The 27,226-nt window shown below is 41.4% G+C and overlaps 2 protein-coding genes across 5 annotated transcripts in view; one reads left to right on the forward strand and one right to left on the reverse strand.

The window, feature by feature from the left end:
• LOC128743895 (acyl-CoA:lysophosphatidylglycerol acyltransferase 1-like) overlaps positions 1–18,404 on the forward strand; it is a 45,139-nt gene extending 26,735 nt beyond the window's left edge. For 3 of the 4 annotated variants that reach the window (XM_053840581.1, XM_053840583.1, XM_053840582.1), the window contains exons 2-8: positions 6,967–7,603; positions 7,713–7,921; positions 7,981–8,195; positions 8,259–8,395; positions 8,455–8,816; positions 8,891–9,072; positions 17,022–18,404. In XM_053840581.1, coding sequence (XP_053696556.1) covers positions 7,581–7,603; positions 7,713–7,921; positions 7,981–8,195; positions 8,259–8,395; positions 8,455–8,816; positions 8,891–9,072; positions 17,022–17,285 — 1,392 coding nt within the window. In that variant the 5' untranslated portion in view covers positions 6,967–7,580 and the 3' untranslated portion in view covers positions 17,286–18,404. The remainder of the gene's footprint in view (positions 1–6,966; positions 7,604–7,712; positions 7,922–7,980; positions 8,196–8,258; positions 8,396–8,454; positions 8,817–8,890; positions 9,073–17,021) is intronic. The other variant, XM_053840584.1, reaches the window with a different exon arrangement.
• On the reverse strand, positions 18,274–19,453 carry LOC128743897 (ketohexokinase-like). The gene is made up of 2 exons (XM_053840587.1): positions 18,798–19,453; positions 18,274–18,738 (listed from the first exon to the last, which is right to left on the reverse strand). Exons 1-2 carry the CDS (start codon positions 19,451–19,453, stop codon positions 18,471–18,473), a joined length of 924 nt encoding a protein of 307 aa, XP_053696562.1. The 3' UTR covers positions 18,274–18,470.
• Positions 19,454–27,226: the final 7,773 nt, after the last annotated feature.

Raw genomic sequence — 27,226 nt, forward strand, 5'->3', positions numbered from 1 at the left:
TAGCCATCTGGAAGTATCTGCAATTAGTTTGTATACAAAATTATATAGGGAATTGTTGAAGCTATCTGCTCAAATGTTCAATTCAGAGAACACCTGGGAATACCATGGCTGGGAATAGTGCGATTTTTTTTCACTAACTTTTATAACTTATAAGTAGAAATGTGATTTGAGGGATCGTTTATAAACAAAGGTTTATTGCTGAAAATGAGTAAAATGTAGAAGTTTGATATATTCAGAAAAAATACTTGAAATTGGTTTATCAATAATATTTTGAAACCAAAAAGATGAAAAAAATTTACCCAAAAAGTTATTACTTAAATTGTTGTTAAGGTAACACCTAAATATTAGCCCCTTCAAAAGATGCATCATATTTTCATTCAAAAAGTTGCCGAAAACAACATTGAGCTGAGACACGCCGTAAAACCGCTAATAGTTTTGTCCCGAAATTTTGATTTCTGGACCATACTGCGGTGTAGTGGTTAGCATTCAAGCCTCTCACGCCGAGGACCCGCTCTCAAATTCCAATCCCTCCGAAGTGACGAATGACCCAAGCTGTTAGAGTGACTACAATTTAACAAAAAAAATATATCTCTCAGATAACTATCGGCTAACTCCGCCAGTGAGGGACCTTTGCCGATGAACTAACACGCGTGGCTCCACAAAAAGAGTGAACAAGTGATGGGAAAATTGGATCGGGACCCGAACTGTCTGTCACAAGCCAGGATAAAGGAGGAGTGTTGAGATTTGTCTTTCGGTGTGCAATGCTGGACCATGGCAAACATGTGATGGGTCCATCTAGATCTGCACACCGAGTCTCTTCCGCGGCAAATCTTATAAAAAACTTTTGCTCTCAATGTGGCAAGCAACATTGCAGCATGCTGCACTTTGAGTGAAGTGCAGAAGAGGACCCCAATCCTCGGTGTAACGCGACCCGTGCCTAAGGATGAATGCTTGGGGGGGTCTAATTAAGTCTCCCAAGGTCAAACGGAGCCTGTATGGTACCAGGGCACCCCGTGCAGTAAATTGCTCCCTCTGTTCTAAGCTGGTAAAGAACAGTTGATTCTTTCATCCAGCAAATTAAAACTATTAAGATGGAAAAAATTAATAAAAATTCTAATTTAAATGTAATTAACAAATCAAGTGGGGGATCAGCGCTTAGGAGTGAGCCTGACATCGATAAGACCGAAGACGAAACTGGCGATGCTGATATAATCAGTCAAATCCCAGGATCCAGTGGTGTCAACGGTGCAGGACTAAACCCAAAACAGCCCGGTCGTACCACAAATCATATAAAACAACAAAGAAAAAATATTAAGTTTGTCCAGGTGAATCTTCATCATGCAAAGGGAGCAACTGCTGTACTTTGTAGAAGATTCACAGAAAGCAACCTGGATGTAGCACTGATCCAGGAGCCGTGGACCTATAAAGGTAGGATACAAGGAATTCCTACAAAGTCGTGTAAATTGATTTATGCCGAAGGTGAGCTCTCGCCAAGAGCTGCCATTTTGGTAAGTGAAAACATAAAAAGTTTTCCAATCACAGAATTGATTACAAAAGATCTCACAGCAATAATGATGGAGGTTCTAACGACCCACGGCAAGACTGAAATTTGCGTAGCATCGGCATATTTTCCAGGAGACGTGGGTGAAATACCTCCATCAGAAGTTGTAAATTTGGTTTCTTATTGCAAGAAACAAAACAAAACATTTTTAATTGGATGTGATGCAAACGCCCACCACACTGTTTGGGCTAGCACAGATACCAATAACAGAGGTGAACTCCTTTTAGACTTTATATCATCAAATGATATAGATATATGCAATAAAGGGGAAAAGCCAACTTTTGTAAACGCAATAAGGCAAGAAGTACTTGACTTAACACTATGCAGTCCAACGATGACTGATAATATAAAAAACTGGCACGTATCGAACGAAGAATCCTTGTCCGATCACAAGCAAATCATATTTGATTACGAAACTAATCAGCAACTTAAGGAAATTATAAGAGACCCCAGGAAAACAAACTGGGACCAGTATAATTTGAAATTGAAGGTTGGAGTCAAGAATTTGAAAGGTTGCTCAAGGACATGTGAAGAACTTGAGGACAACTCAAAACAACTTTCAAACCTGATCCAACAAGCTTATCACGAAAGCTGTCCTGCAAAGGAACGCTCTACGAATAGAGATGTACCTTGGTGGAACAAAACTTTGGAGAAATTTAGGAAGAAAACTCGGAAATTATTTAACCGGGCTAAACGAACACAACAGTGGGAGGAGTATAAACAAACTCTCACTGCCTATAATAGGGAAATACGAAGATCAAAGAGGATTCACTGGAGGCACACATGTGAAAACATTGAAAATACTCCAGCAACCGCTAGATTGCAGAAAATCCTCGCTAAAGATCATTCTAATGGGTTAGGTACATTGAAAAAAGAGGACGGCTCTTTTACTAACTCAACTAAGGAAACATTAGAATTAATGATGAGAACACATTTTCCCTGTTCAATCATTAATACATGCGGAGACCAAAGTGCACCGGCATTGAGAACTGTAAATCTTGAAACCAGGACAGACATTCACGAAATAGCGAATGAAATGACTGGGTTAGATAGAAACAGGAATGATGCTTGTACTTTGGCCAAGAAAATTTTTACGAGAAGCAAGGTTGAATGGGCGATTGACACTTTTGAACCCTTCAAATCGCCGGGTAGGGATGGAATTCTTCCTGTACTACTGCAGAAGGGCAAGGCGTTTTTAACACCTATTCTAACAAACCTTTTTCAATCAAGCCTGATACTAGGCCATATACCAGCAGTATGGCGACAAGTACGGGTCACGTTCATTCCGAAGGCTAATAAGAAGGATAAAACTTCACCTAAATCCTTCAGGCCGATAAGTTTATCCTCTGTTGTCTTAAAAACAATGGAAAAAATAATTGATGAGCATATAAAGTCATCATATATAGCTCAAGATCCGTTGAGCAAATATCAATTCGCATATCAAGAAGGCAAATCTTCGATAACAGCAGTACAAACTGTTGTAAAAAAAATAGAAAAGTCATTTGAAGCGAAGGAAATTTCACTAGCTGCCTTCCTAGACATAGAAGGCGCATTTGATAATTCATCTCATAATTCAATGATTACGGCTATGACGAAACGTGGTTTCGATATATCCATTATCCACTGGATTAGCGAAATGTTATCAAAAAGGGAGATATCAGCAAACCTTGGAAGCTCATCTGTAAGCGTTAGAGCAGTAAAAGGGTGCCCACAAGGAGGCGTAATATCACCTTTATTGTGGTCTTTAATAGTTGATAATCTTCTTCAAAAGTTGACAGCGCTAGGCTTTGAAATAATTGGCTTCGCAGATGATATAGTCATAATTGTTCGAGGAAAAATTTGATTCTATTATCGCTGACCGAATGCAAATGGCTTTAAATTTGATTTCATCATGGTGTGATAGGCAGGGCCTCAGCATAAATGCCAATAAAACTACTATCATACCATTTACGAGAAGAAAACAATTTACATTAAACAACATCAGATTGAAAGGAACACTTTTAAAACTTTCAGACACTGTCAAATATCTTGGAGTATTTCTTGACAGAAAACTCAATTGGAACACACATCTAGAGCAAGCAGTAAACAAAGCTACAAATGCTCTATGGATATGTAAAAGAACTTTTGGTAAGCAATGGGGACTGAAACCGAAGATGATTTATTGGATCTATTCGGCAATTGTCAGACCCAGGATTACCTATGCCTCGTTGGTCTGGTGGCCAAAAACGAAAGAGAAAGCTACCCAAAAAAAGCTGGAAAGACTTCAAAGGCTAGCCACTCTTTCAATAACAGGTGCAATGAGAAGTACACCATCGAAGGCATTGGATGCTTTACTCTATATACTTCCATTGCATCAGTTTATACAATTAGAAGCTGAAAAGAGTGCTCTAAAAATCAAAAGATCAATGAACCTCTTTGAAGGTGATCTAACAGGTCATCTCAGTATTCTAAAAACTATTAGTATTAATCCTATTGTAAATAATAATGAAGATTGGATGGAGAAAAAATACAACTTTAATCGAATATTTCGGGTATTTGAGCCTAGACGTGATTATTGGGAAGATGGTGGTCCCGATCTTCGTCCAGGCTCGACAGTTTTCTATACAGACGGTTCAAAAATGGACAATCAAGTTGGAGCAGGAGTGACTGGCCCAGGAATAGACATGTCAATTTCTATGGGCAGATGGCCAACTGTATTCCAAGCTGAAATACAAGCAATTATAGAATGTACGACTGTGTGCTTGCGCAGGAACTATAGACATTCAAATATATGCATCATGTCAGACAGCCAAGCAGCTCTAAACGCTCTAAAGTCGGCGACATGCACATCAAAACTTGTCTGGGAATGTATTCAATTACTCCAAAAATTGTCTTGTCGTAATCAAGTCAACCTGTATTGGGTCCCAGGTCACTGTGGAATCGATGGAAATGAAAGAGCTGATGCGCTTGCAAGACTCGGATCATCTCATCAATTTGTAGGACCTGAGCCCTTCTGTGGTTTATCTGCCTCTGCTTTAAAAATGGAGCTAAAAGCATGGGAATGTGCGAAAGTGGAATCAAATTGGAATAACACTTTCATTGCTAGGCAGTCGAAACGGTTTATCTCTCCAAACGTTTCAATGACTCGCAAAATCCTGGAGCTTTCGAAGAAAGATCTTAGCATTTATACTGGTCTTATAACAGGACATTGTCCGAGCCGATATCATCTGAAGCTAATGGGAAAACTTCAAGATGATATATGTCGCTTCTGTGGCATAGAAAAAGAAGACTCGGAACACCTGTTATGCCGATGTCCGGCAATTCTCAATAAAAGATTAAGGTTCTTTGAAAGAGGGCTGTTAGAACCCTCTGATATTTGGAGAACAACTCCCAGCGCAGTAGTGCACTTCATCCGAAGTGCATCACCGGGTTGGACAAATGCTATTAGTCAAACAATGACGATCACTTCTGATAGTGGTACGTCATCTTGACAACATAGCTATAATAAAACGGGGGATATATCACAATAGATCAAACAAATGGTCGCAGTGATAAAAATACCCAACATGGTAAAAAAAAAAAAAAAAACTATCGGCTGGACAGCTCAACCCAATTAACAAAAGTCCTTTATAAAGTGGACTTAAAGGTTAGTGCAATTAGCGAAGGTTGACTGTACTTTAAGTACCTACATGATATTTTTACATCCATTTTCTCTGCAGGGATCGTTATAAAATTGGTACCGTGAAAGCACCAGTCGCCGCGCAGTTCCAATGGCCGCGCACCCGGCCATATTTTCATTAATTACATAAAATTAAGATAAAAACATATAATTTTATGCATACAGTTCTGCTGTTACACTTTTTCTGTGTATGTTAAAGCAAAATAGACAACCAGGCGACGCTTGAAGAAGCAAAGAAAAAATAAATTCAAGCGAGTGATACTACAAGCACCTACAAGACGCCATCTTTGCAAATTGATTAGCTGACAAACTAAAAAACTGCATTCTTGAATTTAGGAGTTTCTTGGGACGCGTAGCAAAAATATTCCACAAAAACGGAAACGAGAAGTGAACTAAACATTTCTTCATATGAAATGCTGCATATTTTGATCGTTGTTGCATTTTTGCTGATATTTTCGAGTGTGCGGCCATTGGTACAGCTAAAATATTACATTATCCTATCGCCGCGCATGGGTCTTTGGAAGATAGCATCTACTTATAGAACCAGGAAAAGATTATGGAGAATGTTCTTTTGTACAACAGTTTTTCTAAAGAGAGGGATTGTTTTGCATTTGGATGTATATAGAAGTGTTTTTCATATATTTTATATGATTTTGCTTTAAAAGACAAATAATAGAAAAGAACTATTGAAAAACATGTTTAAGATAGTAAAATTTATAACAACATATTAGCAGTTGAATATAATATAAATATTTATTGAAATAAATGAGTACGAAAAGTCCGCGGCGATTGAACCATTGGTGCACTGCAATGGAAACGGAGCAAAATTATGTGCGCGGGGATTGGTACATGTACATGATGCACTCGAAGCCGTGTTTCGCTGGTTAGAGGCAACAAAACGACATTTTTAATATTTTTGTCTGAAAGCGTAATAAAAACACTAACCGAAAATGAATATTGCATAAAAATATGTAAAAGAAATATTTTTATACATGCATTTATGTATCAGCCAACGTACTAAGTGCGCGGCGACTGGTGCTTTCACGGTATCAAGATAAGCAGAAACCCCCTTGGAATCAAGACCTGAAATAAAAATATTGAGTTTGTCAAAAAAATTTGTCAATCAATTCCCCTTAAGAAGAATGGAAATATGATAAACAGAAATGGGCCCACAGGAGAGCCTTGAGGAGCCTCAGAAGTGACTTTTATTGGTTTGGAATGGCAATTTTGATGCTAACTATGTATTCATTCCATCTTTTTCCATTCATGAACCTGTTTTTCCCCTTTTTCCCGGTTTCTGTGTTGTTTGCGATTTGTTATTTTATTCAAACTTTTAAATTTTTTACATTTCCTGTCTGTTGCAATTTTTTTATGCAAACCGTTTGGTAATACTGTTATAATAGATCTCTATGAGTTTTAACTGAGTTATGATTTCAGCCGAAAGAGTAACTCATCGTCATCAACATCTACATATCTTACTATCAGAAACCAACCGCCTTGTGGAGCCATTAGGAAAGATAGCAGAAACATAATGTCATTAACTATTAATAAACCATGCTTTCATATTGAGCTTCCGCTTTTAAGCCTTTATTTTTTTTCTGCATTCAATGCATATTGGAACTGAATTTTACATCATCGTAGTGATGTTTTTTTTCTCCTTCAACATGCATCTACTTCCGCAATCATCCCGCGATAAATAATCGATATTTATGAATTTTCTTTGTCCTTTCTCCCTATTGCATTGCAGCTCTAGTGTGCCGTAGCTGCTGCTGACAGCGCGGATTTCCATCCAGGCGATAACCTACTAACCTGTGTGAATCAAAGGCAAAGGCGACAACCAGTGAGTGAGTGAGCGAGCGCCTCTGGAAGCGACAGTCAAAATCGTCGTCGAACGTATTGTGAAATTTCACAGTCATTCCCAGCCCGAGAGCAGGGAGAATGCTGTTAGGTTCCGTGGTCCATTCAGACGCGGTTATCAGTTGTAGAGGAACAGCGACAGCGGAAGAAGCAACCGCTGGTTTCGGCGAACGACGACACATTCGACGAGCAGCGACGCACAATAGTCATCCCACTGGACGGTGTAGTAATCCTGGGCGCCGACCTTCATTCATAAGGATGTGTTAGATAGAGGCAGGTGTGCTGGCCACTGATATCTTTTGTCTTGCCGCAGTCTGATTCTGCGAAAAAGTCCACGATAAGACAAGCCTAGGTGATAAGAAAGGTGGAAGCCTACCACAACAGTAACCACCAATCAGCAGCGTTCGAGGGGATCGCCCAACCAACCAGGTTATTGAACTTTGGCCGTTGATCGGCAGAGCTTAAATTATCGTCGCGCCATTTTTTCCGATTATACTAGTAGCAATGCCCACTAGCAGTACACTATCGTAAGCATCATTGGGAAATTAATAGGTCATCTCAGTAGATAAGAGCACTAAAGTTGTCAAATCATTTCCTGTTTCGTTTTCATGTTGGCTGGAATTGGAATTCCTGCAGGGATGTTATCAAATACCCGCGCGCACTGTTTCGGATAGTGTTCGTAATAGTGAACAACATATACTGCGTTCCGACATATCTGGTATGGATGTTTCTGCTGTTGCCGTTGAAAAAAATCCACGAAAACTTCTACTATCAGATCGAGGGTGTCCTGTTTCATTGGCTGTTGGCAAACGTTGCCATGTGGTCTTCGACGCTGGGATACGACTGTAAGTTTTTGTGAGGTTCGTCGGATCGGAAATGACAAGTTAACAAGTTTCTATTTTAGTGGTCGAACTGGGTGACGACATTTCTCCGGCACTGGACCAGCGTACGCTGGTGATAGCCAACCATCAGAGTACGTCGGACGTTCCGCTGCTGATGGCTGCCTTCAACGCAAAGCGAAACGTACTGCCTAACATCATGTGGATAATGGATCGGTTGTTCAAGTATACCAACTTCGGTGCGGTCAGTTTGATGCATAAGGACTTTTTCATTGCTTCGGTAAAGTTGTCTGTGAAACCCCTTTTAAGGCATGTTTTCTAAAGTGTTTTTTCCAATTTAAAGGGCAAATCGAATCGAGACAAATCAATCACGGAGCTTAAGAATCATCTCAGAGAATCATACATTCCTCGCGAACGAAAATGGATCGTGCTTTTCCCGGAGGGAGGTTTTCTGCGTAAACGAAAGGAAGTGAGCCAAAGGTGAGTCATTCTAGAAAGATTAGATCATCATTCCATGCAATTCTAACCGCTTCTCATAGATTTGCAGAGAAAAATAACCTACCAGTATTAAGTAACGTTACCGTACCACGGGTTGGCGCTATGAAAGCGATCATCGATGTGCTCGGTTCGCCGCAATCGCCCTGCCGGAGAGGTAACGCTAGCGTTAACGTCGTTGACCAACCGCAGACAACAACAACAGCAGCAGCAGACTGCACTGCAGCAGCAGACCCGAATAAGGAGGCCCACGGTATAACCGAGGCAACAAGTCTGCTAGTGTCAACGTCAATGTCAACGTCAGAGTCGGAACAGCAGCAGATACCAAAGCAGAACGTTAGCACTGCTAACAACAACAGTAGCAGTACCATAATCAATAGTGAAGCAATAATTACCGATGACTGTGGTGAGCGCCGTTGCTGTTCCGTCCGTCCAAACAGTTTCTCTAGATTGGTCTTTTTCTTTTTCTTCTTCTTGCAGATAATTTTAAGGATTCACCTTTCACTAAGCTAAACGGAAAGCTGAACGACTGTTTAGAGTACATCTTGGACATTACCATCGGGTATCCCAATGGGAAACCACTAGACTTACCAAACATTGTGCACGGGCTTCGGAACCCGTGCCAGACGTATTTATTCTATAGGTTATATCGTAGTTCGGAGGTGAGTGCTTTCATAATTAATTGATTGCTTATTTATGTGGTAGCTACGCAAAGTTGTGCCGCTCATAATCATTTTATTATTTCATATATTATGTTGTAAGGGGTTAGAAAACAGCAAGATTATGGTTCAATCGTCCGAATATGTTCTCTTTTGTCTGCTACTTTGTTCCTGAACCGCGATTGCAATTGCCAAGGCACGAAAATAGGTCCAAATTAGCCAATCCTTGAGGTGCATATGTCGCCTGTTTGTAGCAAGTAACATACTTTCGAAGGTAACTCTTGTTTGTACAATAAATTTCCCAACAACGATACCTAAGTCGGATTACCACTGGTGGGGTTCAAGCTTAGCTCGAAGAGGAAACTTGAATTGAACAACTCGAAAGTCGAGCAGTGAATTAATGACGGTGTTTGAGTATCCAAGCGCCCCCCGTTGCACTTGCCGATGCTGAGCAGAAAGAGAACAGAGAAAATCAGTTGACGCTATATATAGCGACTATATATTTGAAGTTACCAATACCTATGTACAAAAAAAAAACTGTTAGAAAGAAAATGCGAATAAAACCGTGTTTGGGTGTTTGGTTACATTTTGGACCTTCTCCCCGGATTTATTATGGAAAAGCTGATTTGCAGGCGAAATGCGTTGATGGCGCAGATGGAAGGAGAGTTTTCAGTCGCTAAGAGCCTCAGTGAATGCAATTCTCAAAGTGAGGTTAAGGATCGACTGGACCAGCTCAAGATGCTTGCTGACCAATTTCGAGCGACGCAAGGGGAAATTGAAGAAAACCAAGAAGATCCCGCAGCGATTGCAAGTGTTTTCAGCGTACGTGACCATTTTTTCGGCATGTACTATCGCACGAAGGACTTGTTTGTAGGTCATTTGGAGGACGATGCAGAGTCAAATACCAGCCAACGAACAATAGTAGACGAATCGCACGATATGAAGAATGCCATTAAGGGGAAACCGAAAGTGGCTCAAAGATGGCTGGATAAATGGCTACCGTTCGAAGCATGTATTGTTTTGTGCCTTAAAAATGCATCTGTATTGGCAGAGCACGCTTTCCCCACGGAATCAGTGCTTCCAGTGCTGTTATAATTTCCTAAAACTTGTCATTCCATTCATCGATCTGCTATATATCAACAAACGCTCAGCAAAACATAATTGCTAATGGAAAATAAATTTAACTGATCATATCGATCATTACGTGTTTATGAAAGCGACCAATGTATAATTTGGAATTAGTTAATAGATACTTTGTTGCGCACATATTTCATTGTACTAGCGATTTCCGAAAAAGCAGCAACACAGTATCAAACTTTCGTCACATCAATGAGCTTTTAAAGAGCTTTCAACTCTCGCCGCATCGAAAAGCTTAGATTGATATAAACAAACAAAACGCAAGCGCAGAAATCAAAAACTGGCCTCCGATGCAAACGGATTAATTAAACATCCTAGTGATCCTACGCATTATTCAGTTGCTGCTGTTAATCTTGATTGAATCGGAATGCCTTGATAAAGAAAACAAACCATATTTCGGGATGTTTGTAGTCGGTGCGGTTGGCTGCTGATCAGGTGTGTTTATGTTTGCAAGCTCCGCTATTTGACATATGTTACCAATACTAATGCAATATTCAAATAAACGTTTAGGTTTTTAACGAACACATGAGATGTACAGTACAGTGTTTGTCGCACTAACACAATAACGTGAGCCACTTTCGGTATCGCCTTAAGCTGTTTTTAGAAACCCAACAGCAAATATTGCTGCGACAACATTCCACACCAGTAGCACTGTCGGGACAGGTATCGAATGGTTCACCCGCTCTTCCTGAAAGTGAATATGTATCGAATGCTGCTTTTCATCTCAATGTACGGCTTCCAGCGATTACCGTTCCAGTGTTCAATGGGGATCGCAAGGGATGGTTGACATTCAAGGATATTTACCAGTCGACTATTCACAATCGGAATGACATTTCCGATTCGTTAAAGATGCAGTATCTTTTTTCCTACTTGGAAGGCGATGCTAAACGTTTAGTAAAAAAGTTTACTATCTCTAGTGCGAACTATGAAAGTGCGTGGGATACTTTGTGCACCCACTACGACAAGAAGCGATTTACCGTTTTTTCGTTGATTCGCGAGTTTATTGAACAACCTTCTGTGAGCAATGCCAATTCTCAAGGATTGATCAATTTAGTTACGACTTCGGATGAGGTTGTGCAGTAGTTAGATGCACTTGGCGGGGAATTTCGCGGTCGCGACCCATGGCTGATTCATTTAATACTCGAGAAGTTGGACAAAGAAACGCAAATAAATTGGTCACAAAAAGTCATTGAAAGTGTCTGTCCGACATTCGAGGAGTTTCTTTTGTTCCTGAGGAAGCGATGCGAGGCTTTAGAAACATGCACAGTATTTTCGAAGAAGGAGACGAATAAAAAGGATTTCTTAAAACCGACGGGCGAAAGGAAATTGAAGTCGCTGCATACAGTTTCGTCGTATCAAAATCAAAAGTGCGCGAAATGCTCTAGTGAGCATAATACGTTTTTGTGTGAAGAGTTTAAGCAAATGACTGTAGAAGACCGGCGAAGTTTGGCACAAAAAGCTAAATTATGTTTTAACTGTTTGAGACCGTTCCACTGTGCGAGATTTTGTGCATCCAAATCAGTGTGTCGTACACCTAACTGTAAGCAACGTCATCATTCGCTTTTGTGCATGTCTGCGTCTAATAAGAAGAAAGACAGTGTAGATGAAAAAGTGGAAAAGGTTAATGTTTCAGCGAATCCTCCATCTGAAAGCAGCACGAAATCGGAACCACTCGTGGGGTGGTGTCATTGCGTATTGCCTCGAGATTCAACGAAACTACTGTTGTTGCTACTGACGCGTACGTTCTTGGAAAGTTAACATCGACAATTCCTTCACCAGTGGCGACTCGTCTGCATGTTCAACCTGTTCATAGGACAGGCAAACAAAATTCAGCCCGACAAAATTTCGTTTGCACCGACGCATATGCAATGCAATACGAATTTATTTTAGTTACGAAGCTGATGAGCAAACCGTTCAACACGACATTTGAACGTTGCTTTAGAGATCCCAATGCACAAGTATACCAACACATTATTCCTGGTATTGATTCTTGATACTGAATTAGTACCAGGAACAATATGTTGGTACGAAGGAGATAAAGAGAATGTGACATAGCTTGTACTCGAAAGCGCGGGCGCTTTATTGTATCGTTCATCTTCAGCATTGAACAACTTACTACCACATATCCCTATGGCCTGCGCTTTGATTCCAATTTATTTAGTTAGGAAGCTAATGAGTAAAACGTTCAACAGGACGTTTGAACGTTGCTTTAGAGATTAGCACCAGGAACAATGTGTTGGTACGAAGGGGATTTGAAAATAGAGCGCGGTTGGCAATTTGGCATGCATTATTCGCAAAATTTTCTCATTAACTTGTTCATCTTTAGCATTGAACAACTTGCGCATATTGCTTGTTGCTTGTAGTGCGTGTGATGTGAGCTTGTGCGCGCATCACAGTAAAGTGGTAATTCTTGAATTTGGTTCAATAGGTAAATTGAACGGAAATTTTTCGGTTCGTAATTAAAATTCAGAGACGAGTTTACTGGTAAAGTAAACCGTCGTATTCCGTTGTTATTTAAATAAATAGGGATATTCACGTAGCGCTTGCTATGTTGCGTATATGGAGTATTGCGTATTTATAGTGCCGCTACTCGCATAACAGTTCCATCTCCATAGAAACTGGAACTGCAATGAAAATTGCGGCAGTATATACACGAAATATACCGTTTACGCAACATAGCAAGCGCTACGGTAAAAACCCCCAATGTTTGTTGATTAAAATAAAGAAATGCGATAAAAAAAGCTGCGTATTAATTTGTATTTTTCGCTGGTTGAACAGGTAAGCTAAACCCCCACGAGTCGCCACTGTCCTTCACAACGTTTTAAGCTGAGTAAAATGAAATTGCTGGAAAATCTCAATGAGGTGGCGGACCCTGCGTTCAACCGACCGGCTTCCATTGATGCTATTTTGGGATCGGACGTCTTCCTTGCGCTTCTTGATGGTGGCCAAGTCAAGGACGAATGCGGCCTAACGGTGGCCCAACGAACGATATTTGGATGGATCGTTGCCGGCAGATACGATGCGGCAGAGTCCATTAACAGTAATTGTGTGATAGTCAATCTGCATACTGATGTAGATTTGAATAATACATTGCGACTTTTCTGGGAACAAGAGGAGCTTCGCCGCAAACCGCCGATGACTCCTAAGGAAATAAAGGTACTTGAACACTTGAAGTCTACCTTGTCTCGTGACGAAAATGGGTGCTTTATTGTTCGATTGCCATTCGACGAATCAAAGCCGCCATTTGGGGAATCTTTGACAGCTGCTAGGAGGCGGCTCAGATCTATACAAAAGCGATTCGATTCCCAACCGGAGTTCAAGCAGGAATATGAGGTCTTCATGCGAGAATATTTCGAGCTGAATCATATGGAGGAAGTACCTACTGATCAGATTGAAAGGGATCCAGCGGATTGTTACTATCTTCCGCATCATGCCGTTATCAAAAAGGATAGCTCTACGACGAAATTGCGCGTCGTTTTCGATGCCTCCTGTCCAACATCCTCAGGAGTATCGCTAAACGACCGGTTGCTAGCGGGCCCAAACAACAATGAGGATTTGTTGTCAGTATCTCTTAGATACCGTTCACATCGTATAGGTTTCTGCGGCGATGTGGCAAAAATGTATCGTCAGGTATGGGTACACGAAGCTGATCGTGATTACCAACGGATTTTGTGGATCAATGCTTTTGGAGAGGTAAAGCATTATCGTTTATGCACTGTTACTTATGGAACAAAGACGGCACCATTTTTGGCAATACAAGCGATGAGAGACGCAGCGGAATCCTACAAGGAGGTTTATCCGAAAGCAGTTAAACGAGTTACAACGGATTTTTACGTTAACGATTTCGTTTCGGGAGCCGATAACGAAGCAGAAGCTAAACAGCTAAAGGAGCAAGTGACAGAAATATTATCTTCAGCGGGTTTTGAGTTGCGTAAGTGGTCGTCCAACAAGGAAGCGCTTGTGTCAGGGGAATCGACTCCAGTAGCGATCAAGATTTCAGAGCAGGTAGATTCTGTGAAAGCTCTCGGTATTCTATGGTATCCAGCAGATGACGAGTTAGGATTCATGGTCAGTTTTCCCGTGGATAATATTAATACTAAACGACAAATGTTATCTGACTCTTCCAAATTGTTTGACCCTTTTGATTGGGTAGCTCCGGTGATTGTTAAAATTAAAATACTTTATCAGCATTTGTGGCTTTTCGATGTTGGGAGGGACGATCAAGTGCCCCCAGCTATAGAATACGAGTGGACAGAGATCAAAAACGGTTTGCATCGTATAGAAGAAATACGAATTCCACGGTTTATACTGCACTATCAAGGAAAAATTCAACTTCATGGATTTTGTGACGCTTCTGAGTAAGCGTATGCTGCAGTGGTATATGCTCGATCTGTCGACGCTCACGGTAGCATCAGTGTGGTGTTGGTTGCAGCCAAATCAAGGGTGGCTCCAATCAAGCAAGTCTCTATTCCTCGTTTGGAGCTCAGCTAGCTGAACTAATGGCAATTATTACCGAGGTTTGGTCTCATTTGGAAGTTGAACAATGGGCGTGGACAGACTCCACTATCGTTTTGCAGTGGCTGTCTTCACATCCTAGGAAGTGGAAAACGTTCGTCGCAAACCGTACGGCAGCAATTTTGGAACATCTGCCACGTCAACAGTGGAATCACGTCGCCAGTGAGGACAACCCTGCTGATTGTGCAAGTCGCGGCATGCTACCTGTCGATTTTGTTGGATTCGAATTGTGGTTTCAAGGCCCACTATGGTTGAAATGTGAACAGTCTACATGGAGATTAACTCGAGTGCAATCTTGTGATGAACAAAATTTGGAAATGCGACACCAGAATATTATGCACGTTTCAGTGATTCCGACACGGCAGAACTATGAGACCGAACTTCAACCGCTGAATAGACGTTCTAGTTTCATGCTTGTCATTCGAAGTCTGGCTTTCGTGAACCGGTTTTTGTACAATATTGATAAAAGCAATTCTCGCAGAATAGGAGAACTTACTCCGAGTGAACTCAACCAAGCAACGTTACAGCTGGCACGAGCTGTCCAGCACGATACATTCCAACCTGAACTTGAACAATTGAGGAAGGGTGAAGCTTTGCGAGCTAAGCATACGCTTTCAGCTCTCCATCCGTTTTTGGACGACAGTGGTACGATGCGCGTGGGTGGAAGATTACAGAATTCGTCTCAACCTTACAGTGTTAAACATCCGGTGATTCTGCCGCAAAACCATCGAGCAACGGAACTTTTGGTGCGTGAGTTGCATTTGCGTAACTTCCATGCAGGACCATCACTTCTAACCGCGGTAGTCAATCAACAGTATTGGGTCGTTGGTTGTCAGACAGTGATTCGCAAAATTATACACAGTTGTTCCAGATGTGTTCGTATTAAGGGGAAAACTGCTACCCAATTGATGAGTAGTCTTCCGCCAGCACGAGTTTTGGCAACTAGGCCATTTTCGCACGTCGGCGTGAATTACGCAGGCCCACTGAAGATTAAGGCAACGTGCGTACGAGGATTGAAGGTTATGAAAGGTTACATTGCGGTGTACGTATGTTGTCAACGAAGGTAGTGCATTTAGTAGCAGCTGGTGATATGTCAACGGACACTTTTCTTGGAACGTTGAAGCGCTTTATATCTCGGCGAGGGTACCCGAATGAAATTTGGTCAGACAACGGTTCCAATTTCGTTGGGGCGGACCGCTCACTACAGGAGTTACTGCATCAAATACAAACTAAGGACAAACTGGCAAGCCGTTTTCTTGCAAACCTTGGAATCAAATGGACATTTATACTGCCATCTGCGCCGCACATGGGCGGCATTTGGGAGGCCGCTGTGAAGAGCGCCAAACGTCTTTTGGTCACCGAACTGGGCGATACAGCATTGACCTTCGAAGAATTGTGCACCGTTTTATGTCAAATCGAGGCCTGCCTGAATTCGCGGCCATTATGTGCGTTATCTACTAACCCAGACTGTTTCGATGCGTTAACACCCGGACATTTTTTAAGCGGGCAACCCATGAATCTTGTACCGGAACCGGAAGTGCGCAGTATCCCAGCTAATCGATTGGATCAATGGCAGCGTGTGCAGCAAGCGACGGAGGTGGTTTGGAATCGATGGAAGGTGGTTTGGAATCGAGTATTTAAATACCTTGTAGCCGCGCGGCAAGTGGCGCACCGTGCAGCCCAATGTTCTTATTGATCAGCTTGTTTTGGTGAAAAATGAGAACGCACCACTGACTCAATGGGAATTGGCTAGGGTCATCGAGGTCCACGCCGATGCTGAAGGAGTAGTTCACACAGTCACTTTGAAAAGGGGACAAACTTTGTATAAACGACCTATTCACAAGCTTTGTATTCTGCCTTCTACTTGAGGCCGTGGTCTCAGGGGGGGGGGATGATGTTTGAGTATCCAAACGCCTCCCGTTGCACTTGCCGATGCTGAGCAGAAAGAGAACAGAGAGAAAATCAGTTCACGCTATATATTTGAAGTTACCAATACCTATGTACAAAAAACCGTTAGCAAGAAAATACGAATAAAACATTATTCCTCTTTTGTCAGCAACCGTGTTTGGTTCATTTTGTGTGACGCTCGAAGATTTCTCAGTGCAAGTTAAATATTGGTTTCTGCATTTTGGATACAGTCCGCTTACCGTTACAGTTCCATTGAATTATCTTTTGTTGTTTTTTGCATCATTCTTAATCGTTCTTGAAGCCATTTAGCCAATTTAGCATCTGTGTTTGCATACTTTTAATTAATTTTGCTGTTCTGACTTATAACCAGCACATTCTTCTCCCGTTGGCAGGTTCCCCGAGATAACGAATCTCTCACGCGGTGGCTGTACGATCGGTTCTTCGAGAAGGAGAAACTGCTGGAGGAATTCTACCGGACCGGAATGTTTCCGTGCGGCTCGTCGGCAACGCTGCCGACCGTGGTGCAGCAGGACTTGCTACGATTCCTTCTGATCCATCTGTTCTTCATTACCTCCAGCTATGTCCACTATCAGCTGATCCTGATGCTGATCAACTACTCGAATGTCATGTATGTGTCGCTGCTTAGCAACAGCTAAGCCTAACGTTAGGGTGTGTCTTTTCCGAAAAAAAGGATAAAGAAGAGAAAAAAAACAACGTTTCAAAGACTAACACAGAAGGCAACTCAAACTGGTCACACACAAAATTGCAACAAAACAGTTGGCACGAGTGATTATTTAAAAAAAACGCATAAAAACAAGGGATGCAATCTTATGAAACTGCAACTAGCACACACAAAAATCACTCACATACACGCAGAAATAACGCAGCTGGAGAGAAAGAAGAAAAAAAACAAGTATTTGCATACAATTATAATAGGTACCTCGTTTCCCAGTGTTCCTTTGGTGTATAATTCAAACGGTGCAAAATGTTCATTCACAAAACAATTTTAGCCGATAGAAGTCGTTTTTGCCACCTCGTACAACCGTACAACAACAGATCTACTAGCAAACAGTGTATGTGTGTGAAATCCAACAATCGTTTTTTTTTAATCCAAATAATGGTAGGTATTATCTATCAGATCACAGTTGAAAACAGCAATGTGAAAGACAATTATTGAGTTAATGACTAACAGATCTTAATAAACGGACAACCCTTACTGACCTAAAGCATCGTTTCTAGTGTACAATAAATAGTAAGCTAATCGGTAACAACAAAATGTGTAAATTCGGCTCATTAACTGGTTAAAACAGCTGAGCTGACTGTTGCAAAATGGGCCCGGACTTTAGTGGATAAGTTAATTAACTGAAACTCGGTTGTTTCCAGTTTTTTTTAAACTATTAAAATATTTTGTAAATATATTCGCTTACCCGTCGGGACACAATCGGATCGATTTAAAACGAGCGCTAGAGGAAGGAGTTGCCAGTGAGCGTTCGAAGCCATCTGCAGACGTTTTAGGTTTGACGCGCACATTGCAGGGATAAATGTAGCACAAATAATAACACAAATAATAGAAAACTTGTTTGATTCCAAGTTCCGAACCGGATAAAAACTTTTTTTTTTTGTTCAGGTTAATTTCCTCTACACTATTATTATAATAGGACAGTTAGATATTCTAAGCGCAGCAGGTAATCGAGTAAGACATGTTCCTTTTAATTTGCTTTGAGAAAGTAAATGCAAAAAAAAAAACATGGAGAATAAAGCGTCATTCCCTCGTAGCAGAGTTTGTTTCACCGAATCTAGCCTGGAAAGTGTTGAGGTTGAGAAGTAGAAAGAGAGAAAGCCTAGTTCGGTAATTGGTCTATTTTTGATTTCAGGTGATCGAAGCCGTAATCGCTGATTTTCAGTCCTGCCAGACGGGAACCGTATTCGATGGCCTGCTGCAGGGCAGCACCCTTGTTAAGCTGAAAGATGCATCCAGCGCAGAAGGTATCGCCCGCTCCGAGACTGTCTCGGATCACCGTGGGAGGATACACTCCACAGCTCAGGTAATTATCGTCTTGATCCAGCGCGCAAACCCCGCTGCTTCCCCAAGGACAGATCAGAGTGTAACTGAAACAAAAAGAACAGTTCTTTCACCTTATCTTTGAAGTTCATACGAACAGAGAGACCTTCCTGGGTAGCGTTTTTTGAACTCACGCACTGCAGTCTGCGCTGAGGTAAACCCCAGAAAACGGGCAAAATCCTTTCCGAGAAAAATAAAATCGACGTCAGGAATCAGTAACAGATTGGAGTTCCGTGGTTTTTCCAGATCCACCGAAATGGTAATTCCTACAGTTGCACCCACGGAATCGTTCCACTTTTTAATTTCCTGAATCATTTTCGCAATCTCGTCTGTAGTTCGTCTACCCTCAAAATGAATCCAACCGTACCGCTGAAGATCGCACCGGTCGAAATCGACCAGCGTTAGCTCCGGCAAATTGGGATTCGAGTGTACGATGGTTCGGCTCCCGGTGCTGGCACTCAGCCAAACCGTGGATAGAGGAATTTCACAGTCCGCGTGAAAGGTGCACGAATCCGTCCGGATTCCACGGCGCTGCAGATCTTGCAGCGCGAAAGCGAAATGTTCCGAGCCGCTGAAGGTCGCCAGCAGTTCCACGTTTGCTCCGAGCAGAGCGAGCACCGTGCAGTTGTTTGATGCATTACCACCCCGCTGCCAGCGGCTCGCAGCGGACCTCTGGTCGGAATCCTCCTCCGGGAAGCTGTCGCACACCTGGACGATGTCCAGGTTGCAAAGTCCCACGCAGAGGATGCGTTTTTCGGTCATTAAGTTCCTGTGGAAAGGAAGGGAAGAGAGTAAAATTGTTCAGCTTTATTGTACCTGGTGTCAAAGTAAATTGATACTTTTCGGGAACGGGAAGTATCGGGAAAGTCTTTTTGGAGGATGTTATGAAAGCCGTGGGTAAATAACCACTTCATTCGCAAACCAAACGGACGTGTTAACAAGACTCGGCACTGTCACTGTAAAACAACGTTCCGAAGGTCATTTCAACCACACCAAAAAAGGCAAACGTCCTTGGACTTAAACGTCTTTCTGAGACTTGATCCTTTTTTATCGACAGATTTCACGGCCAGCTGTTAAAGTACAGGACAGTTACGGGGCTAGTGCAATCCTACTGACTCTATTTAAGCAGCATCGCCTAGCCGGGATTCGAACATATGACGATGCTGGTCATCGTACCTCGAAGCTAACTGGGCGGTTATCGACCACCATCAATGGCTCTCAAATTTACCAGACGCAAATCCAATTAGCATTTCTCGCATGCTTTTGCTCCCTCTGGCGTCCGATATTTTGCTTGACTGAATCGAACGCAGCATAGAAATCTACAAACAGAAGATGGGTTTGCAGTCTGCAGGCTCCAGGGACTTATCTAGAACCTATTATAGGGTAAACATTTGATCTGTCCCAATTGATTTGTATTCGCCAATAAAGTATTTTGCTAATGCCAATTAACACTGGCGGGCACAGACATAAATAGAAGATGAGGTACCGACCATGTGTTTGGTCTGGAAAAATTAAATAATCGTAAAATGGCAGATTTATTTTCACGCAATTTATTTACAATCGCAAAAATGCCGGCTTAATAGGTTTAAAACTTTCGACTTCTTTCGAGTCCGGTTACGAGGTTTGTTTTACATTGAATTTTATAGAGCAAGCAAAAACATGCGCTAGCTTGGGCCCGGACTTGACATTGGATTTGCAACTAAACTTAATATTGGACTTGACAATATTATAATGATAGATTTGAATTTAAACTCGAACTCAAATTGAACTTGGGCACGAAACTGAAACAGAAATTGGACTTCAAGTTTGACTCTAAATTAGATATGAAATAGTGCTTGAATTGGGAATTGAAATGAGACGTATAGTGGCCTATACTAGAAATTTTAGTTAAAAGTGAAATTAATTCCTCGAGGAATCATTTTGTTTTCAATTACACCTTGAAACCATGGATAGTTTAATCTACGGTGAATACAGCAATCAAGCCGATCGCCCGTTTCGTAGACGGAACAAGCCACTCCTCGTCCCAAAGTTTTGGAATTATTCAGTGAAGTGTCGTTACCATTGGTTCTTTGCCATTTTTGCAGAACTCTGGCCGGGAGTCGTTCCTTTCCGGTAAGTAAGTAAAAGTGCTAGTGTTACACTCAAATCTCAATTTCCGGAACGTCGTTATGGTTTGTAAGCACTCCTAGGTCAACTTTCATCCCGCTTGCTCATTTGTGAGCAGGGGGCCCTCGTGCTCAGGTTACGGGATGGTTTTCCCAAACGAGTAATTTGCCTGTTACGGCGGATATGGATGTGCCCAAAAACGCCTCGGGGTCAATGAACTAATGAGCTGATCCTTGCCTTGTTGGATTTTCAGCAAGTTTATTACCCTCGATTCCGCATTGTCCAGGCAAAGTTACCTTAAAGTGTAAAGCTGCATTTCCAAACTAATTTGGATGCACATTTGGTGGACCTGAGACTCAGTAGTGCAGCCTGGCTGTCCGTTAGAACTGTCATTACTAGGGGTGATAGTTTTGTTTAAGCTCCCTTAATACGCGAAGATGGCCAATTTGGTCCCATTCAAATAAGGTTTCACTTCTTTGCAACGCCGAGCTCTGCTTCTTTTTCACAAATAGATGTACAGGCAGCAAGCATAGCATGTCTCCATGGTTACAGTTGGCATTGTGGCACATGACGCTGGTCACTGACAGACATGCTAGGCGTTGAACTTTGTTTAGCTTGGCATACGCTGTCACCTCGTTCACCTTTGGCCTATGGCCTCTACGAGAGCGACATATGTACAAGATATGCCCTGCAATACTCTAGTGTATGACCATAGGGCTAATTGAGGTATCAGGCAAAACTTCTAGAACGTGCCGTACCGATGGGGGCATTCTAAAAAGGAGTGGCTGTCACATCACTGGCTGTCTTCACTGCGAAATACAAGACGAGTTTTACGCAAGAGTCGCTTTACAGTGTTGGCCCAAGTGTACTTCCTTGAACCACTCCATACTCAACGTTTCTTCCAAAGCTACTAACATCGTGAATCGTGATCCATTATCCACTGGATTAGCGAAATGTTATCAAAAAGGGAGATATCAGCAAACCTTGGAAGCTCATCTGTAAGCGTTAGAGCAGTAAAAGGGTGCCCACAAGGAGGCGTAATATCACCTTTATTGTGGTCTTTAATAGTTGATGATCTTCTTCAAAAGTTGACAGCGCTAGGCTTTGAAATAATTGGCTTCGCAGATGATATAGTCATAATTGTTCGAGGAAAATTTGATTCTATTATCGCTGACCGAATGCAAATGGCTTTAAATTTGATTTCATCATGGTGTGATAGGCAGGGCCTCAGCATAAATGCCAATAAAACTACTATCATACCATTTACGAGAAGAAAACAATTTACATTAAACAACATCAGATTGAAAGGAACACTTTTAAAACTTTCAGACACTGTCAAATATCTTGGAGTATTTCTTGACAGAAAACTCAATTGGAACACACATCTAGAGCAAGCAGTAAACAAAGCTACAAATGCTCTATGGATATGTAAAAGAACTTTTGGTAAGCAATGGGGACTGAAACCGAAGATGATTTATTGGATCTATTCGGCAATTGTCAGACCCAGGATTACCTATGCCTCGTTGGTCTGGTGGCCAAAAACGAAAGAGAAAGCTACCCAAAAAAAGCTGGAAAGACTTCAAAGGCTAGCCACTCTTTCAATAACAGGTGCAATGAGAAGTACACCATCGAAGGCATTGGATGCTTTACTCTATATACTTCCATTGCATCAGTTTATACAATTAGAAGCTGAAAAGAGTGCTCTAAAAATCAAAAGATCAATGAACCTCTTTGAAGGTGATCTAACAGGTCATCTCAGTATTCTAAAAACTATTAGTATTAATCCTATTGTAAATAATAATGAAGATTGGATGGAGAAAAAATACAACTTTAATCGAATATTTCGGGTATTTGAGCCTAGACGTGATTATTGGGAAGATGGTGGTCCCGATCTTCGTCCAGGCTCGACAGTTTTCTATACAGACGGTTCAAAAATGGACAATCAAGTTGGAGCAGGAGTGACTGGCCCAGGAATAGACATGTCAATTTCTATGGGCAGATGGCCAACTGTATTCCAAGCTGAAATACAAGCAATTATAGAATGTACGACTGTGTGCTTGCGCAGGAACTATAGACATTCAAATATATGCATCATGTCAGACAGCCAAGCAGCTCTAAACGCTCTAAAGTCGGCGACATGCACATCAAAACTTGTCTGGGAATGTATTCAATTACTCCAAAAATTGTCTTGTCGTAATCAAGTCAACCTGTATTGGGTCCCAGGTCACTGTGGAATCGATGGAAATGAAAGAGCTGATGCGCTTGCAAGACTCGGATCATCTCATCAATTTGTAGGACCTGAGCCCTTCTGTGGTTTATCTGCCTCTGCTTTAAAAATGGAGCTAAAAGCATGGGAATGTGCGAAAGTGGAATCAAATTGGAATAACACTTTCATTGCTAGGCAGTCGAAACGGTTTATCTCTCCAAACGTTTCAATGACTCGCAAAATCCTGGAGCTTTCGAAGAAAGATCTTAGCATTTATACTGGTCTTATAACAGGACATTGTCCGAGCCGATATCATCTGAAGCTAATGGGAAAACTTCAAGATGATATATGTCGCTTCTGTGGCATAGAAAAAGAAGACTCGGAACACCTGTTATGCCGATGTCCGGCAATTCTCAATAAAAGATTAAGGTTCTTTGAAAGAGGGCTGTTAGAACCCTCTGATATTTGGAGAACAACTCCCAGCGCAGTAGTGCACTTCATCCGAAGTGCATCACCGGGCTGGACAAATGCTATTAGTCAAACAATGACGATCACTTCTGATAGTGGTACGTCATCTTGACAACATAGCTATAATAAAACGGGGGATATATCACAATAGATCAAACAAATGGTCGCAGTGATAAAAATACCCAACATGGTAAAAAAAAAAAAAAAAACATCGTGAACAAGTGTCAATGGCCTTGCTCAAATCGAGAAAAACTGCAGCTACTATTTTCTTCATATCACGTTGCATTTAAATTTCGGACACAACATCAAACAGTACAGTTGGTGGCTCGATTTTGGTCGAACACCATACTGCTTGGGAGATATTAGGCTGTGACGTTCTAGATGATCGACCATGAACTCGCACAGCTCTATGGCGAACCCAGTTCTTATTCTTATTCTTATTAATACTATCACAGCCACTATAAAGGATTCCTGGAAATAGTTAAATTATTTCTTATCTTAGAAATATTTCAAACTATTTTCTTGTCAGTATTGACATTTGTAAAATATCCTAGATATATCACAAAAGTCAAATCGGCCAGGCCAACTGTGAAGTATTGTCGCAAAGACGATTCTGTGAAATGAATCTTGTGTGTGTGCAAAGCCTAAATTACTGCTACGAAGAATCGCCTATGTTTTGAATGCCCACCGAATGCGACTGGCTGCTCAGCAGTCAGGTCTTTGAACGCAGTCGGAATCTAGACGACACCGACGATTGCCGATACGATGATGCACCGAACTCTTCAGACAGTTCGTTGCATCGGTCGCACAGTGTGTTGCTGCCGAGATGGTATATTGCGCGAGGCATCTTCTGATGCTGGGATAAGCGATATTCTGTACCGGGGGCATTCAACCCCCACAGTGTGAATAATTTATTCATACATAAATACATTTCTGAATCAACAGGAGAGGAAGAAACGGGGACGTCTCGTACCGATCGTTTCTGTTCAATTGTTATTGATTAGTTTTCATGTTCGTTGGGAGTATTCAGCTAGTAAAGGTTAAATAATAATCCGGACCCTCGGGGATGAACTTATGGCACTTCGACCATAAGCCAGGCTGCAATAGGCCAAAGTTATAGCGCCTTATTTCGCTCTCTGAAAATAGATAAGACGCACCAGCTACCGAAGTGTTAGAAAAGAATAAGAAATAAAAATAGCAAAATAATTGTTCAACTAACCAGCGTAAACGAAGAAATGAAAAGAGAGCATTCATAGTCAAGCTTAATCAATAAGTTATGCATATAACTGATTATTAATCTGCCTACTTTATAATTTAATAATTATTCAAAATTGGTTCAAAACCAAATTAGCGAAAGAAAAAAAATAAAATAAATTAAACGCCATTGAAAATTGGTAAGTCAGATTAAAAAATTGTAAAATTCGCCCGACCTCATCGGCATGTATTTGCAAAATGTCCTCTTGCCCGTTCCATCAGCACAGTGAGGTATGTGAATTTGCTGCCATCCTGCTGTCAGGTTGGAAGGAACACGAGGTATATAGCAGGGAAAAATCTTCGACTTCGCGCTTGTCGGCGTTCGTCGTTGCCAGGAGCTCGGGTTCGGCAGAGTTTGATTTTCCTTCCAGCACTAACTGAACAGCAAGCACCGCATCAGCACGAGAGTTACAAAGATCTTCTCTTCATTCACTAAACTTAGAACCAAACACAACTTAGAACAGCACATAATTTTGTACGCGAAAAATGCACAAATTATCACTTGCATATTAATTTGAATAAAAAAAACGAAATTCTAAGACTTCAACTAATTTTCCAGCGAAAAAAATTTCTCGACCGATTGGATGGTTTTATAACACTAACCCGAATACCAAAAGCCCGATCACCACATGCAATAGGTTACATCCCGAATGTAACAGTAGCCCGAATGTAACACTAGCTCGAATGTAACACTAGCCCGAATGTAACACTAGAACACGTGCCCCCCCCCCCCCCCCGCAGAAATCAGATCTGTCTAGGGCTATTCGTTTTCCTAGATCTAGTTGACCTCTAGTTATTTTTCCCTAGTCCTCGCATCAAGTTACCTTTATAAAATAAAGCCGCCCAGTTAGCTTTGAGGTACGATGCTGGTCTAACAAGCCAGTTGTCGTATTTTAGAATCTCGGCTAGTCGGTGCTTGCTAGATAGAGTCAATAGGATCGTTGCACAGTTGCACTGGCCCCGTAATTTTCCTGTATTCTAACAGCCACCCAGGTAACCAATAAGCATTTCCAATGCAATTTAAAAGCAAGCCAATAAGCATTTAAGTTGCCTTAAATGCTACTTAAATGCTATTTTGGCAAAATATGCGGCTACTTTACTGCTAGCCCTCTTATAGTGCTGACAATGCTTATTTGCAGCTAGTTACCAACAAGAAGAATTTAAATAGAATTTTAGATGCCAATTTGCAACAGTTATGCAGTCAAAAAGCTGATAAACAACAACCTGCAGTATAAAACGCCAGGGATGCTAATAAACGACTGATTTACTCAAGGGGTCGGACACTCAGCACATAGTGCCCCGGCACTGCAGAGATAGCAAACGGCACACCTCTAAAGCCTTATAAAAATAACATTTATAGGGCTTTACACACCTCCGGTTCAATTTTACATATGAAATGGGAGCACTGCCAGTTGTCAAAATCATCTCGCACGGTTGCCAGATCTATCAGATTTTAACGAATTTAACAAATCTTCCAGTTCGGCACTTTCGGTACAGCACCGGCACAGTTCGGTTCGTTTCAAGTCGCCTAACATAAAAACGGCTGTGCCGAGTGACCGACCCCTTGGATTTACTGCTTATTTTAATGCTTGATGGTTACCTGGGCAGTTGCGAAGTCGGTCGATAAAGAAGAATAATGACTAAAGACGGTATAAATCCAAGGTTTTGTTTTTTTTATAAAATAAAAAGCGGCGAAAGCGCTCTTTTGGCTTTTACACTCAACAAGCGGTGTTTACAAATTACTTACTATAACTTTAATATTATTTGTCACCAATAATAAAATAAAAATTAAATTGATATCAATTCAATATCGTAACGAATTATTTCTGCTTTGTTGTTATTACACTATAAGATTTCAATCACTTGACTAGAGTTAGCTGATTTTCGAGCTCAACAATTTTTGAATTTTTAATTTTGGTTAAGCAAGATATGAGTTATGCTTATCATAAGATATGGGACCTTTTTACCAGGTTAGTAGCAAACGTTTCCTAGATGATTCAGGGCGAGCCGGCCGTAGGCAATGGCGAGTGTTCGCCGGTGACCCGCCGTCGGAAGCGCCGGCTACTGTGGGGGGGGGGGGCAGCCCCCCCTCAGAAATCACATCTGTTTAGGTCTATTCGTTTTCCTAGGTCTACTGACCACTAGTTAGTTTTCCCTAGTCCTCGCATCGATTTAACCTTTCTAAGATATAAAGCTGCGAAGCCGCTTTTTGCGGCTTTCAAGCTGAATAAGCGGCGGTCTTTTGTTTCAGTATTTATAGGTTAGGTTAGAGCGGGGCTAGTTTTCAAATAAAGGTTACATAACGATTAATAACAGCAATTAAATTATTATTGTTGTGTGTCTTATTCTTGAGCATTCTTGGGATTTAATAAAACCAAAAGCATTATTGCGAATCGAACGAGAAGTCAACGATGCCTACTCACACGCGAGAGAATATGAGAAGCATAGTATTCAACGGTTACATCGCTCACGCAGTCGTAAAAGAAACAGCCGCCGTTGCT

Source organism: Sabethes cyaneus, chromosome 3, assembly GCF_943734655.1.
Source record: "Sabethes cyaneus chromosome 3, idSabCyanKW18_F2, whole genome shotgun sequence".
In the NCBI taxonomy this organism is placed as follows: domain Eukaryota; kingdom Metazoa; phylum Arthropoda; class Insecta; order Diptera; family Culicidae; genus Sabethes; species Sabethes cyaneus.